Source organism: Phyllobates terribilis, unplaced genomic scaffold (genome assembly GCF_046119375.1).
Source record: "Phyllobates terribilis strain yellow unplaced genomic scaffold, ASM4611937v1 Scaffold_5__5_contigs__length_657084704, whole genome shotgun sequence".
NCBI lineage: Eukaryota > Metazoa > Chordata > Amphibia > Anura > Dendrobatidae > Phyllobates > Phyllobates terribilis.
The window spans coordinates 352252970-352267325 of record NW_027362765.1 but is presented as its reverse complement, the minus strand read 5'-3'; the positions used below and the strand labels follow the sequence as shown (position 1 = coordinate 352267325).

At 51.1% G+C, this 14356-nt stretch overlaps 1 protein-coding gene across 1 annotated transcript in view; it reads left to right on the top strand.

The window, feature by feature from the left end:
- ATRNL1 (attractin like 1) overlaps window positions 1–12643 on the top strand; it is a 1189422-nt gene extending 1176779 nt beyond the window's left edge. The window contains exon 29 of the mRNA XM_073684631.1: window positions 11473–12643. Coding sequence (XP_073540732.1) covers window positions 11473–11597 — 125 coding nt within the window. The 3' untranslated portion in view covers window positions 11598–12643. The remainder of the gene's footprint in view (window positions 1–11472) is intronic.
- Window positions 12644–14356: the final 1713 nt, after the last annotated feature.

Sequence of the window (14356 nt, the reverse complement as noted above, 5' to 3'; positions counted from 1 at the left end):
TGTAATGTATGTACACAGTGACTGCACCAGCAGAATAGTGAGTGCAGCTCTGGAGTATAATACAGGATGTAACTCAGGATCAGTAATGTAATGTATGTACACAGTGACTGCACCAGCAGAATAGTGAGTGCAGCTCTGGAGTATAATACAGGATGTAACTCAGGATCAGTAATGTAATGTATGTGCACAGTGACTGCACCAGCAGAATAGTGAGTGCAGCTCTGGAGTATAATACAGGATGTAACTCAGGATCAGTAATATAATGTATGTGCACAGTGACTGCACCAGCAGAATAGTGAGTGCAGCTCTGGAGTATAATACAGGATGTAACTCAGGATCAGTAATGTAATGTATGTACACAGTGACTGTACCAGCAGAATAGTGAGTGCAGCTCGGGAGTATAATACAGGATGTAACTCAGGATCAGTAATGTAATGTATGTACACAGTGACTGCACCAGCAGAATAGTGAGTGCAGCTCTGGAGTATAATACAGGATGTAACTCAGGATCAGTAATGTAATGTATGTGCACAGTGACTGCACCAGCAGAATAGTGAGTGCAGCTCTGGAGTATAATACAGGATATAACTCAGGATCAGTAATGTAATGTATGTACACAGTGACAGTACGAGCAGAATAGTGAGTGCAGCTCTGAAGTATAATACAGGATGTAACTCAGGATCAGTAATGTAATGTATGTACACAGTGACTGCACCAGCAGAATAGTGAGTGCAGCTCTGAAGTATAATACAGGATGTAACTCAGGATCAGTAATGTAATGTATGTACACAGTGACTGCACCAGCAGAATAGTGAGTGCAGCTCTGGAGTATAATACAGGATGTAACTCAGGATCAGTAATGTAATGTATGTACACAGTGACTGCACCAGCAGAATAGTGAGTGCAGCTCCGGAGTATAATACAGGATGTAACTCAGGATCAGTAATGTAATGTATGTACACAGTGACTGCACCAGCAGAATAGTGAGTGCAGCTCTGGAGTATAATACAGGAGGTAACTCAGGATCAGTAATGTAATGTATGTACACAGTGACTGCACCAGCAGAATAGTGAGTGCAGCTCTGGGGTATAATACAGGAGGGAACTCAGGATCAGTAATGTAATGTATGTACACAGTGACTGCACCAGCAGAATAGTGAGTGCAGCTCTGGGGTATAATACAGGAGGGAACTCAGGATCAGTAATGTAATGTATGTACACAGTGACTGCACCAGCAGAATAGTGAGTGCAGCTCTGGAATATACTACAGAATGTAACTCAGGATCAGTAATGTAATGTATGTACACAGTGACTGCACCAGCAGAATAGTGAGTGCAGCTCTGGAGTATAATACAGGATGTAACTCGGGATCAGTAATGTAATGTATGTACACAGTGACTGCACCAGCAGAATAGTGAGTGCAGCTCTGGAGTATAATACAGGATGTAACTCAGGATCAGTAATGTAATGTATGTACACAGTGACTGCACCAGCAGAATAGTGAGTGCAGCTCTGGAGTATAATACAGGATGTAACTCAGGATCAGTAATGTAATGTATGTACACAGTGACTGCACCAGCAGAATAGTGAGCGCAGCTCTGGAGTATAATACAGGATGTAACTCAGGATCAGTAATGTAATGTATGTACACAGTGACTGCACCAGCAGAATAGTGAGTGCAGCTCTGGAGTATAATACAGGAGGTTACTCAGGATCAGTAATGTAATGTATGTACACAGTGACTGCACCAGCAGAATAGTGAGTGCAGCTCTGGAGTATAATACAGGATGTAACTCAGAATCAGTAATGTAATGTATGTACACAGTGACTGCACCAGCAGAATAGTGAGTGCAGCTCTGGAGTATAATACAAGATGTAACTCAGGATCAGTAATGTAATGTATGTACACAGTGACTGCACCAGCAGAATAGTGAGTGCAGCTCTGGAGTATAATACAGGGTGTAGCTCAGGATCGGTATAGTAGTCAGCCCACTAGGCAGGGGTGTACTCTGTACTCCTGGCTTTGTGTTGGGCTCTTGTCTTCGCCCCTGCGGGGGGTACGAGGCGCAGCCTTTCCTGCTATGAGACAATTCACGTTTCTCTCTTTCCCGTCGCTGCAGAACTAAAGTATTTCATGTCCAAATACTGTAATTGTCTCGTCTCCTGGAGTGAGATATTCATCATCCAGATCTGCATAAAATCGGAGGAACTAAAGACCCCAGCATCACATCCCAGGACAATACAATGGCATTGAATTATGATACTCTTAAAGGGCCAGCGACCATAAATGTCCTAAGTTTATAACAGTGCAGCAGCGATGATATCAGTCACATACGGGAAAGTTGTCAGCACCGGAGAAATGTGATGCACAGTAGTTATTGTGGGGTCCAGTGGGGGGTTTCAGTGCTGATACCAGAGAACAATAGATGGATCGGGATCCTTTCATTTTTCTATAGAGGCTGTTAACCCTTTGGGTCTGAATGCAGCCGATCCTCCTCCCTATTTCTTCTCGGCTTTTATCCTGTTGTTTGCAGGTAATGCAGCGTTTCCCCCGTCCCTGCGCCATACTTTATGATTTCTCTTATTCTTTGGAGATTCGCTCGCCGTCGCCGATCATTTTAGGACTTAACTGAAATTGTTCAGAAATGGAAGAATTACCCGTGACGCTGCTGAACGTGTCCAAAATGTGAGGTTTATGACTTCTGTATAGAACATAAAATCAGGACATAAAACCGCAGCATCGCCCTATAAACCCCCTTAATACAGATACTCACAGTGTAAACAGGCACCGACTCAATGCCATCACGGTAAGAGAGCTGCAAACTTCACCAGGGGCCACAGGGGCCACAACACCATCAGCAATGTCTGCAACATGTAAGAATGTAACGGATATTGATTCTTTTTTAAAGAGGAGGTGGTGGCGTTATAGGTGGCACCTGCGGTAATAGAAATGGTGTTGGCATTTTAAGGGGGATGGTGGTGGTATTGTACTGTAGGTGGTGGCATCAAAGGTGGTGATGTTGTAGGTCATCGTGGTGGTGGTATCATAGCTGGTGTTTTAGGTGGCGTGGTAGGTCACAGTGGTGTTGTAGGTGGCGTTGTAGGTCACGGTGGCTTTGCAGGTGATGGTCTTGTAGGTGGCATTGTAGGTCACGGTGGTTGTATTGTAGGTGACGTTGTAAGTCACGGTGGTGGCATCGTAGGTGGTGGTGTTGTAGGTGGCTTTGTAGGTCACAGTGGTGGCATTGTAGATGGGGGTGTAGGTCACAGTGGTGGCATCGTAGGTGGCATTGTAGGTCACAGTGGTGGCGTCGTAGTTGGTGGTGTAGGTCATGGTGGTGGCATCGTAGGTGGTGTAGGTCACAGTGGTGGTGTAGTAGGTCACGGTGGTGGCATCATAGGTGGTGGCTTTGTAGGTCGCGGTGGTGGCGTCTTAGGTGGTGGTGTTGTAGGTGGCATTTTAGGTCACGTGGTAACATCATAGGTGACGCTGGTGGCGTCTTAGGTGGTGGTTTGTAGGTCACGGTGCTGGAGTCGTAGGTGGTAGTGTTTTCGATGGCATTGTAGGTCACAGAGGTGGCGTCATAGATGGTGTTGTAGGTGGCGTTGTAGATCATAGTGGTGGCATCGTAGGTCACGGTGGTGGTGAGGTAGGTGGTGGTGTTGTATGTGGCGTTTTAGGTCACGATGGTGGCGTCATAGGTGGTGGTGTTGTAGGTCATGGTGGTGGCATCGTAGATGGTGTTGTAGGTGGCGTTGTAGATCATGGTGGTGGCATGGTAGGTGGTGGTGTCGTAAGTCACGGTGGTGGCGTTGTAGGTGGTGGTGTTGTAGGTGGCGTTTTAGGTCACGATGGTGGCGTCATAGGTATTGGTGTTGTAGGTCATGGTGGTGGCATCGTAGGTGGTGTTGTAGTTCACAGTGATGGTCTCGTGTCATAGGTCACGATGGTGGCATCGTAGGTGGTGTTGTAGTTCACAGTGATGGTCTCGTGTCATAGGTCACGATGGTGGCATCGTAGGTGGTTTTGTAGGTCACGGTAGTGGCGTCGTACGTGGTGGTGTAGATCACAGTGGTGGTATTGTAAGTGGCATTATAGGTCACGGTGGTGGCGTCATAGGTGGTGGTGTTGTAGGTCATGGTGGTGGCATCGTAGATGGTGTTGTAGGTGGCGTTGTAGATCATGGTGGTGGCATGGTAGGTGGTGGTGTTGTAAGTCACGGTGGTGGCATTGTAGGTGGTGGTGTTGTAGGTCATGGTGGTGGCATCGTAGGTGGTGTTGTAGGTCACGGTAGTGGCGTCGTAGGTGGTGGTGTAGATCACAGTGGTGGTATTGTAGGTGGCATTATAGGTCATGATGGTGGCGTCATAGGTGGTGGTGTTGTAGGTTATGGTGGTGGCATCGTAGATGGTGTTGTAGGTGGCATTGTAGATCATGGTGGTGGCATGGTAGGTGGTGGTGTTGTAAGTCACGGTGGTGGCGTTGTAGGTGGTGTTGTAGGTGGCGTTTTAGGTCACGATGGTGGCTTCATAGGTGTTGGTGTTGTAGGTCATGGTGGTGGCATCGTAAGTGGTGTTTTAGTTCACAGTGATGGCCTCGTGTCATAGGTCATGATGGTGGCATCGTAGGCGGTGGTGTTGTAGGTGGTGTTGTAGGTCACGGGAGTGGCGTCGTAGGTGGTGGTGTAGATCACAGTGGTGGTGTTGTAGGTGGCGTTGTAGGTGGTGGTGTTGAAGGTCACAATGGTGGCGTCATAGGTGGTGGTATAGATCACGGTCGTGGTGTTGTAGGTGGCATTATAAGTCACGGTGGTGGCGTTGCAGGTGGTGGTGTTGTAGGTGGCGTAGGTCACAGTGGTGACGTCGTAGGTGGTGGTGTTGTAGGTGGCGTAGGTCACGGTGGTGGCATTGTAGGTAGTGGTGTTGTAGGTGGCGTAGGTCACGGTGGCGTCGTAGGTGGTGGCATTGTAGGTCATGGTGATGATGTTGTAAGTGGCATTGTAGGTCATAGTGGATATGGCGGCATTGTAGGTGGTGGTGTTGTAGGTCACAGTGGTGGCGTTGTAGTGGTAATGTCGTAGGTGGCGTTGTAGGTCCCGGTGGTGCCGTCGTAGTTAGTCGTGTATTAGTTGGTGTTTTAGGTCACGGTGGCATTCTAGGTGGTAGTGTTCTAGGTGGGGTTGCAGGTGGCGTTGTTGGTCACGGTGGTGCCGTCGTAGTTGGTCGTGTTTTAGGTGGTGTTCTAGGTGGGGTTGTAGGTGGCGTTGTAGGTCACGGTGGTGCCATCGTAGTTGGTCGTGTATTAGGTGGTGTTGTAGGTCACGGTGGCATTCTAGGTGGTAGTGTTCTAGGTGGGGTTGTAGGTGGCGTTGTAGGTCACGGTGGTGCCATCGTAGTTGGTCGTGTATTAGGTGGTGTTGTAGGTCACGGTGGCATTCTAGGTGGTAGTGTTCTAGGTGGGGTTGTAGGTGGCGTTGTTGGTCACGGTGGTGCCGTCGTAGTTGGTCGTGTTTTAGGTGGTGTTCTAGGTGGGGTTGTAGGTGGCGTTGTAGGTCACGGTGGTGCCATCGTAGTTGGTCGTGTATTAGGTGGTGTTTTAGGTCACGGTGGCATTCTAGGTGGTAGTGTTCTAGGTGGGGTTGTAGGTGGCGTTGTTGGTCACGGTGGTGCCGTCGTAGTTGGTCGTGTTTTAGGTGGTGTTCTAGGTGGGGTTGTAGGTGGCGTTGTAGGTCACGGTGGTGCCATCGTAGTTGGTCGTGTATTAGGTGGTGTTTTAGGTCACGGTGGCATTCTAGGTGGTAGTGTTCTAGGTGGGGTTGTAGGTGGTGTTGTAGGTCACGGTGGTGCCATCGTAGTTGGTCGTGTATTAGGTGGTGTTTTAGGTCACGGTGGCATTCTAGGTGGTAGTGTTCTAGGTGGGGTTGTAGGTGGTGTTGTAGGTCACGGTGGTGCCATCGTAGTTGGTCGTGTATTAGGTGGTGTTTTAGGTCACGGTGGCATTCTAGGTGGTAGTGTTCTAGGTGGGGTTGTAGGTGGCGTTGTTGGTCACGGTGGTGCCGTCGTAGTTGGTAGTGTTTTAGGTGGTGTTCTAGGTGGGGTTGTAGGTGGGGTTGTAGGTCACGGTAGAGGTAGTGACTGCTCACTGCTCTTAATCTCCGACTTTAATGACAGAAATTTCTTTGTGTCTCACAATGGGGCGGCTTGTCCCCTCGGAGTGCAGCATCATGTGATCCCGCCACGCAGCTGGCAGATTCCTATTAATCAATGGCAATTTCATCGTCTCCTTCTCCTTAATTAGCCTCGTCTTCTGGAGAAATGGGAGATCGCGTTACGTATGGGGCTAAAAGCTTAAGAGCGCATGAAACTGGAACTCCCCTCGCCGCGAGATCAAATGTTGCCATGTGCAAGATCTGTCTGAGCCCAGATGGAGGCGCCGTCTCCTGGTGCTTCATACACCGCCATTATACCATCCGTGACTTTCTCCCCACCCTGAGTGACCATTAAGGGAATATCGGATGCGACTACCAAGGAGCGCAAAATCTTCTTGTGGATTGTTGTGGTCTTGAGATTACAAGAATGTTTTTCATGTTCTGCAAAAATTCACTGAAGAAAAGTATTGTTCTGTTCCTGAGCACGACCGACCCGTCTGCATTTGCCCTCGTGGTTCTGCGGCTGTGTCCCCCCTTGGTGCTCCGGCTGTGTAAGTCTTGTAGGTTGGCGTGGGACGAGGGAATATTGCGGAGTTTCTCTGGTCGGCGACACAAATTATAAAAGAAATGGATTTCTGACCGAGATGTAGCATTTGTCACTTTTCCATCAGCGCTCGGTGACAGGATGATTAGGGGCCACCGCTCGCCGCTCCTGTCATCGATTACACCGCAACATACATTCACAATCATCATACATCCACCATATTGATCAGCGTATTGCGCCATTTGTCTTCCTGTTGATTTAGGCTTTTTCTCAGGAGTTACATTGTAGCAGAACAATGATACGTGACCTGTGACCCGTTCTTTTGGTCGTATGCGATTCCATCGCTTTATCCTGTTACAATGTCACATCGCAGCAAAGACAAGTGCATCGTACGGAATATTACGCCGCTCTGTGACCCTCCCCCAATCTGCTCATCATTTAATTAGAAGAATAATTGGGACATGAATTTCTATTGTTATTCCGGTCATCTCCCGTGTGGTTCACTCGGCTGCACATAGAGGTAGACACAGGAACACTGTCTCTTTAATTCTTCCACTGGTTTATTAAGAGCACTGCATAAACCATAGCATTGTTACAAAAAGAAACATGGCCTTTCCGGCCTAACAGAAAAAAAACAAAACATAAAGTATGGCACAGTCCTTGTTGCTATGGGAAACCGCCCGCTTCAGGAACAAACAACCCACGGTGTAGCTTTCCTTCACATGACAATATAGCTCCAGAGCTTTCAACTCCAGACCCTCCCCACACCAAATGCTCTAAAAGGCTGGAAATGTATCCTCCGACCTCCCCCCTCTGCCCAAAGCCATAGGTTTTGGCACCTTCAGTCACCAAACAGGGGAGTCTGAACTGGCATCTGCGTTACCATGCAGCTTCCCAGGCCTGTGTTCACATGAAAGATGAAGTCCTGTAGCCCTGAGTTTCAACTCTTGGAACGCCATCTCTGCTTCAGGAGACCATTTGACCATTGACGTCTTCATGCCCTTAAAAAGGTCGGTCTGGGATGCGGCTATCATGGCGAAATTCGGGATACCCGGCTGATAGTATCTCGCTATTCCCAAAAATGCTCGAACCAGTTCCTTGGAGACCGGTTTCGGCCAATTTTGGACTGCTTCCACCTTATTCACTTGCGGCTTTACTTTGCTTCTTCCGACGATGTAGCCCAGGTATTTTCCCTTCTTTTTTCCGATGGCGCACTTCTTTGGGTCTATGATAAACCCCCCCTCCCTCATCGCATCCAGCACGGCCTGGACCTTCTGCAGATGACTTCCCTATCGGGGCTGAATATCACAGTATCGTCAATGGGAAGCTACGCTGTACTTTTAGTGAGGGGCTAAGTGCCGGTCTATGGCAGCTGGGTCTCTTTGCAGGCCCAATGGGCTTCTGGTATACTGGAATCCCAGAATTGAAGGCATACTGAACCAGCATGGCTACCACAGCATCTTGCAGCGGCATGCTATTCCATCCGGTTTGCGTTTAGTTGGACCATCATTTATTTTTCAACAGGACAATGACCCCAAACACCTCCAGGCTGTGTAAGGGCTATTTGACCAAGAAGGAGAGTGATGGGGGGCTACGCCAGATGACCTGGCCTCCACAGTCACCAGACCTGAACCCAATCGAGATGGTTTGGGGTGAGCTGGACCGCAGAGTGAAGGCAAAAGGGCCAACAAGTGCTAAGCATCTCTGGGAACTCCTTCAAGATTGTTGGAAGACCATTTCCGGTGACTACCTCTTGAAGCTCATCAAGAGAATGCCAAGAGTGTGCAAAGCAGTCATCAAAGCAAAAGGTGGCTACTGTGAAGACCCTAGAATATAAGACATATTTTCAGTTGTTTCACACTTTTTTGTTAAGTATATAATTCCACATGTGGTAATTCATAGTTTTGATGCCTTCAGTGTGAATGTACAATTTCCATAGTCAAGAAAATACAGAAAAATCTTTAAATGAGAAGGTGTGTCCAAACTTTTGGTCTGTACTGTATCTCCCCTCCAGTACTTTGCCAGTGACTTTGTCACACCCGCTATAATGTGGTGCCACCCCCCCTTGTGTCGCTGCGGGTGTGTACAGCGCCCAGTACAGGGCAGACATGGGCGCCGGTGTGAAGGACGAGATCTTGATGGATTGACTGTAAGAACGAAGCCTATGACAAGATAGAAAACTGAAGGATCCGGGCAGAATTTATCAGAATTGTCCAAGTATGTGCAGAACTGATGCCAAGTCCGGTGGTGGCACAGATCTCCTGCGCTCTGTTCCATCTGTGTCTACTGAAGACTTCCTGCACATCTAGGCCACATTGTATCAAGTCTATAAAGGATACATTGTATCCAGACGCACAGAGGCAATCCTCAAAGAGCCTCCTGTCCTGGCCTGCATGCTGCTAGCTGCTACCAGAGCTGACACATTGTAACAAGCCCTCAGCTGTGCCAGCAGGACTAGGTCAGGATGGATTTTTAGCATCTGAACGCTGACTGTTCCCATTCACTGACAGCAAGCAGGGATGTGCGGACACAAAAGAGGACACTGATTAGATGAGCTGAGCCCCAAAAAACGAAACTGGGCGTGGTTTCCATGGAGGGGGCAGGGTTTCCCTGGTGGGGGCGTGGTTTCCCTGGTGGGGGCGGGGTGTCCCTGGTGGGGGTGGGGCTTCCCTGGTGGGGGCGGGTGTCCTTGGTGGGGGTGGGGTGTCCCTGGTGGGGGCGGGTGTCCCTGATGGGGGTGGGGTTTCCCTGGTGGAGGCAGGGTTTCGCTGGTGGGGGCGGGGTGTCCTTGGTGGGGGTGGGGTTTCCCTGGAAGAGGCAGGGTGTCCCTGGTGGGGGCAGGTGTCCTTGGTGGGGGTGGGGTTTCCCTGGGGGAGGCAGGGTGTCCCTGGTGGGGGCGGATGTCCTTGGTGGGGGTGGGGTTTCCCTGGGGGAGGCAGGGTGTCCCTGGTGGGGGGGGATGTCCTTGGTGGGGGTGGGGTTTCCCTGGTGGAGGCAGGTGTCCTTGGTGGGGGTGGGGTTTCCCTGGTAGAGGCTGGGTGTCCTTGATGGGGCGGGTGTCCCTGGGGGGGTGGGGTTTCAATGGCGGGGGCGGGTGTCCTTGGTGGGGGTGGGGTTTCCCTGGTGGGGGCGGGTGTCCCTGATGGGGGTGGGGTTTCCCTGGTGGAGGCAGGGTTTCGCTGGTGGGGGTGGGGTGTCCTTGGTGGGGGTGGGGTTTCCCTGGAAGAGGCAGGGTGTCCCTGGTGGGGGCGGGTGTCCTTGGTGGGGGTGGGGTTTCCCTGGGGGAGGCAGGGTGTCCCTGGTGGGGGCGGATGTCCTTGGTGGGGGTGGGGTTTCCCTGGGGGAGGCAGGGTGTCCCTGGTGGGGGGGGATGTCCTTGGTGGGGGTGGGGTTTCCCTGGTGGAGGCAGGTGTCCTTGGTGGGGGTGGGGTTTCCCTGGTAGAGGCTGGGTGTCCTTGATGGGGCGGGTGTCCCTGGGGGGGTGGGGTTTCAATGGCGGGGGCGGGTGTCCTTGGTGGGGGTGGGGTTTCCCTGGTGGAGGCGGGTGTTCTTGGTGGGGGTGGGGTTTCCCTGGTAGAGGCAGGGTGTCCTTGGTGGGGGCGGGGTGTCCCTAGTGGGGGCGGGGTGTCCCTAGGGGGGTGGGGTTTCCCTGGTAGAGGCAGGGTGTCTCTGGTGGGGGCAGGGTGTCCCTAGTGGGGGCGGGGTGTCCCTGGGGGGGTGGGGTTTCCATGGCGGTGGCGGGTGTCCTTGGTGGGGGTGGGGTTTCCCTGGTGGAGGCGGGTGTTCTTGGTGGGGGTGGGGTTTCCCTGGTGGAGGCGGGTGTCCTTGGTGGGGGCGGGTTGTCCTTGGTGGGGGTGGGGTTTCCCTGGTGGAGGCGAGTGTCCTTGGTGGGGGTGGGGTTTCCCTGGTGGAGGCAGGCTGTCCTTGGTGGGGGCGGGTTGTCCTTGGTGGGGGTGGGGTTTCCCTGGTGGGGGCAGGGTGTCCCTGGTGGGGGTGGGATTTCCCTGGTGGAGGCAGGGTTTCCCTGGTGGGGGCGGGGTGTTCCTGGTGGGGGTGGGGTTTCCCTGGTGGAGGCAGGGTTTCCCTTGTGGGGGCGGGGTGTCCCTGGTGGGGGTGGGGTTTCCCTGGTGGGGGCGGGGTGTCCCTGGTGGGGGCAAGGTGTCCCTGATGAGGGCAGGGTGTTCTGGTGGGGTTGGGATTTCCCTGGTGGTGGCAGGGTTTCCCTGGTGAGGGCGGGGTGTCCCTGGTGGGGGCGAGGAGTCCTTGGTGGGGGTGGGGTTTTCCTGGTGGGGGCAGGGTGTCGCTGGTGGGGGTGGGGTTTCCCTGGTGGGGGTGGGGTTTTCCTGGTGGAGGCGGGGTGTCCCTGGTGGGGGTGGGGTTTCCCTTGTGGGGCTGAAGACTTTTAGATGGATTAATCCTAGATGTTGATACAAATCTGCTCCTATAAGTGAAGATCTGATTGTTTCCTTTTTTAGCCTTTTATTAAGTAGGCGCCTTTTACTCTTCTGCGTCAGTAACTTTTTTTATGGACCTCGCCCCGAAGTTTATTGGATGATTGCAGAAATGTCCATGATATAAATATTTACAGATTATCCATCAATAGTGAGAATGTCCGCAGTTACTGGAAACAGTCAGCCAGCCTGCGAGCTCCTGCAATGCTGCTCTGTGCAGGCACTGAACAAGCAGGGGATGCTGGGAGATTTCAGCTGGTGGGCTGTTTACCATAAATTCATTCTGCTTTCTCCCAGGTTACTATTAACCCTTTCTCTCTGTCTTCCAGGTCTCGTCATCGCCAGCGCGCTCATCGACATATCGCAACAAAAATCTTTGGACTGCAAAGACAAAAGCTCATGCGTCCGAAACAGGAAGCCGCATCCTCCGACCAGACAAGGGACGTGCGTCTGAGACGTCTGCGGAGCTGCAGGGCTGTGACAATGTATCGTTTTTGTTTTTTTTCTTTTTTGAAAAAAAAAAATCATTTTGTAATAAATATCTAACGGCTTCCAGCGAGAGACGAGATCCAGTCGCCAACGCGGAGGACGCTCCGATGTCTGCCGGCGACCGCGTCCTTCCAGGAGCCACAGAACGACTGCATGAGAAGTCTTACGGACCAGGGGTGGGGGAGGACCTGGAGGACCGGGGCTGGAGGACCGGATCTGAGCGTCTTTAGAACTGCGCCAGGAAAGCGCGGAGGAAGAAGCCGTCCGACGAGAGAATTAAAGGGACAGTGTCGGAATCAGTCCTTGGTGTACATACCATGTGGAGTTGCGCTCCGCGGGACGTGGATTGTGGGTTTGCAGCATGTCCGTAACCAGTGCGGGTTTTCTGTGGGAGGATTCGGGGGACGAACGGGCACAAAATAGAAGTTTTTGAATTTTTTTTTTTAATATTATAAAGGGACACAATGAACGCACCAAATGTATTTATGTGTAGCCGTCGATGCCAGGACAGGGGACGACCACTCGGCCAGCGGCGCTTCGTTTTTTATCTATTTTTTACGTTTCTCTGTTTTTGTTCCTTTTCGGTGGAGGATGGTCTCGTGCAATAATCTGCAGCGATCAATAATAATCCCGGAGATTGTGTCAGACGTCAGCAGGACGCTAATGGCAGCCGACATGGCTGCGTCTCCCGGGCAGCGGCTCTGTGTGTACAGAGGGTCAGGAGATGCTGACGGCACGTGGAGCCGGTGTGACGCCGCTGTGTGCACGTGCCCTGGTTGTGAGCTGCCGCTGTGTGCCGGTAGGGGGCGCTCTTCTTCTCTGTGTCGGTGATGCATGCCGCGCTGGTGCAGACTCCTATATTTCCGTGTTTTCTTCTTTTGTAATTCAGCTTTGTTGTGCTGAACATGTACAATAAATACCCGATATATATAGTCACCATGTACAGTTTATAACAGCGCAGGACCCCCCAGAAGGGGTCAAGCGCCAATAAAACGCCTCTCTGAATATCCACTGCTTGTCTGTGTCCAGTGCACTGACCGACCCCCCGAATGTATACATGGATCGACTGATGTAACAGCAGAATAGTGACTGCCGCTCTGCAGGTGACTGGAGAATAAGTCACAATGTAACAGCAGAATAGTGAGTTCAGCTCTGGAGAATAAGTCACAATGTAACAGCAGAATAGTGAGTTCAGCTCTGGAGGATAAGTCACAATGTAACAGCAGAATAGTGAGTACAGCTCTGGAGGATAAGTCACAATGTAACAGCAGAATAGTGAGTGCAGCTCTGAAGGATAAAACACAATGTAACAGAAAAATAGTGACCGCAGCTCTGGAGGTGACCGTAGGATAAGATACAATGTAACAGCAGAATAGTGACTGTAGCTCGGGAGGTGACTGGAGGATAAGACACGATGTAACTGCAGAATAGTGAGTGCAGCTCTGGAGGATAAGGGCTCTTTCACACATCAGTGTGTCTGGTACGTGTGGTGACAGTTTCCACACGTACCGGAGACAATGATGTTATGATCTGCAACATGAACTAAGGAAAGATAGGGGAAAGCTGTCCCTACAGTAAGACTAAGCTGAATCCCTACGATGTAGCAGGCTGCCTGTTCCTAGTGAACAGACCCGCCTTCGTCCTTGGCTAGTCTGAATGAAGACCTATAGCATAAGGGGAGGGGTCCCTAAAAGAACTAAGGACTGGGACAAAAAATGGGACACCTCCTAACAGAGAAGTTGTTGCAGAACACAAAAAGACAAACTGACAAAAAGGTACTAGAAGTCCCAGAAGGACCAAACGAACTGACAGAGAAAGGCACAGAAGCACCTGGCTAGAGAAACAGTCAAACACTGAAGTCCAGCACAGCCAAAAGGGCGGAGCTGGAATATAAAGGCAGATGGTCACGTGACCGCAAAACACAAGATGGAAAAAACAAACAGGAGGGTTCTAACAAATGACACACGTAGACACATTCAAATGAATGGGTCTGTGCACATGTCAGTGTGGTTTAGACGGAGCATGGGTCAGTGTAATCCACACACTGTCAAGTCCGTGTGACAAGTACCGGCGCCTGGGAATCGGCGGTAAAGTTAGTGCTGTTCCTAAGCGCCAGGTGCTGAACACTGCCCTTGTCATGGTTCCCTGCCGGCGCTGCCATAAGCACCAGCAGGAACAATGATGAGAGTAGTAGTGTCTGCTCCCGCAGTGTTCACCTATAAAAATAAGAATAAAATAATAAAATCCATATACTTACCTGTCTAGAGATAAATAATAAAATCCATATACTTACCTGTCTAGAGATGTCCCCTGCTGTAATCCTCTCACCGCTGGTGCCGGGGAGAATGAGCCACTCCGGCGAGCAGCTCCGGAGCTGCGCTCAGTGAGTGTCAGGACACTGCTCCTGAGCTCAGCTCCCCGGCACCAGCGGTCAGAGGATTACAGCGGGAGACATCTCCGGACAGGTGAGTATATGGATTTTATTATTTTATTCTTATTTTTACACAGGGACACAGCGTGTAAAGACTACTACTCTTATCATTGTTCCTGCTGGTGCTGATCGCAGCGCTGGTAGGGAACTACGATGAGGGCAGTGTTCAGCACCCGGCGCTTGGGAACAGGGCAAACTGTAGCGTTGTTTCCCAGTTGCCGTCCGTGTGATCCTGATGCGGCACACGGTTGCCACACGTGTGACACACGGGACATGGATTTCTCCGGTACCGG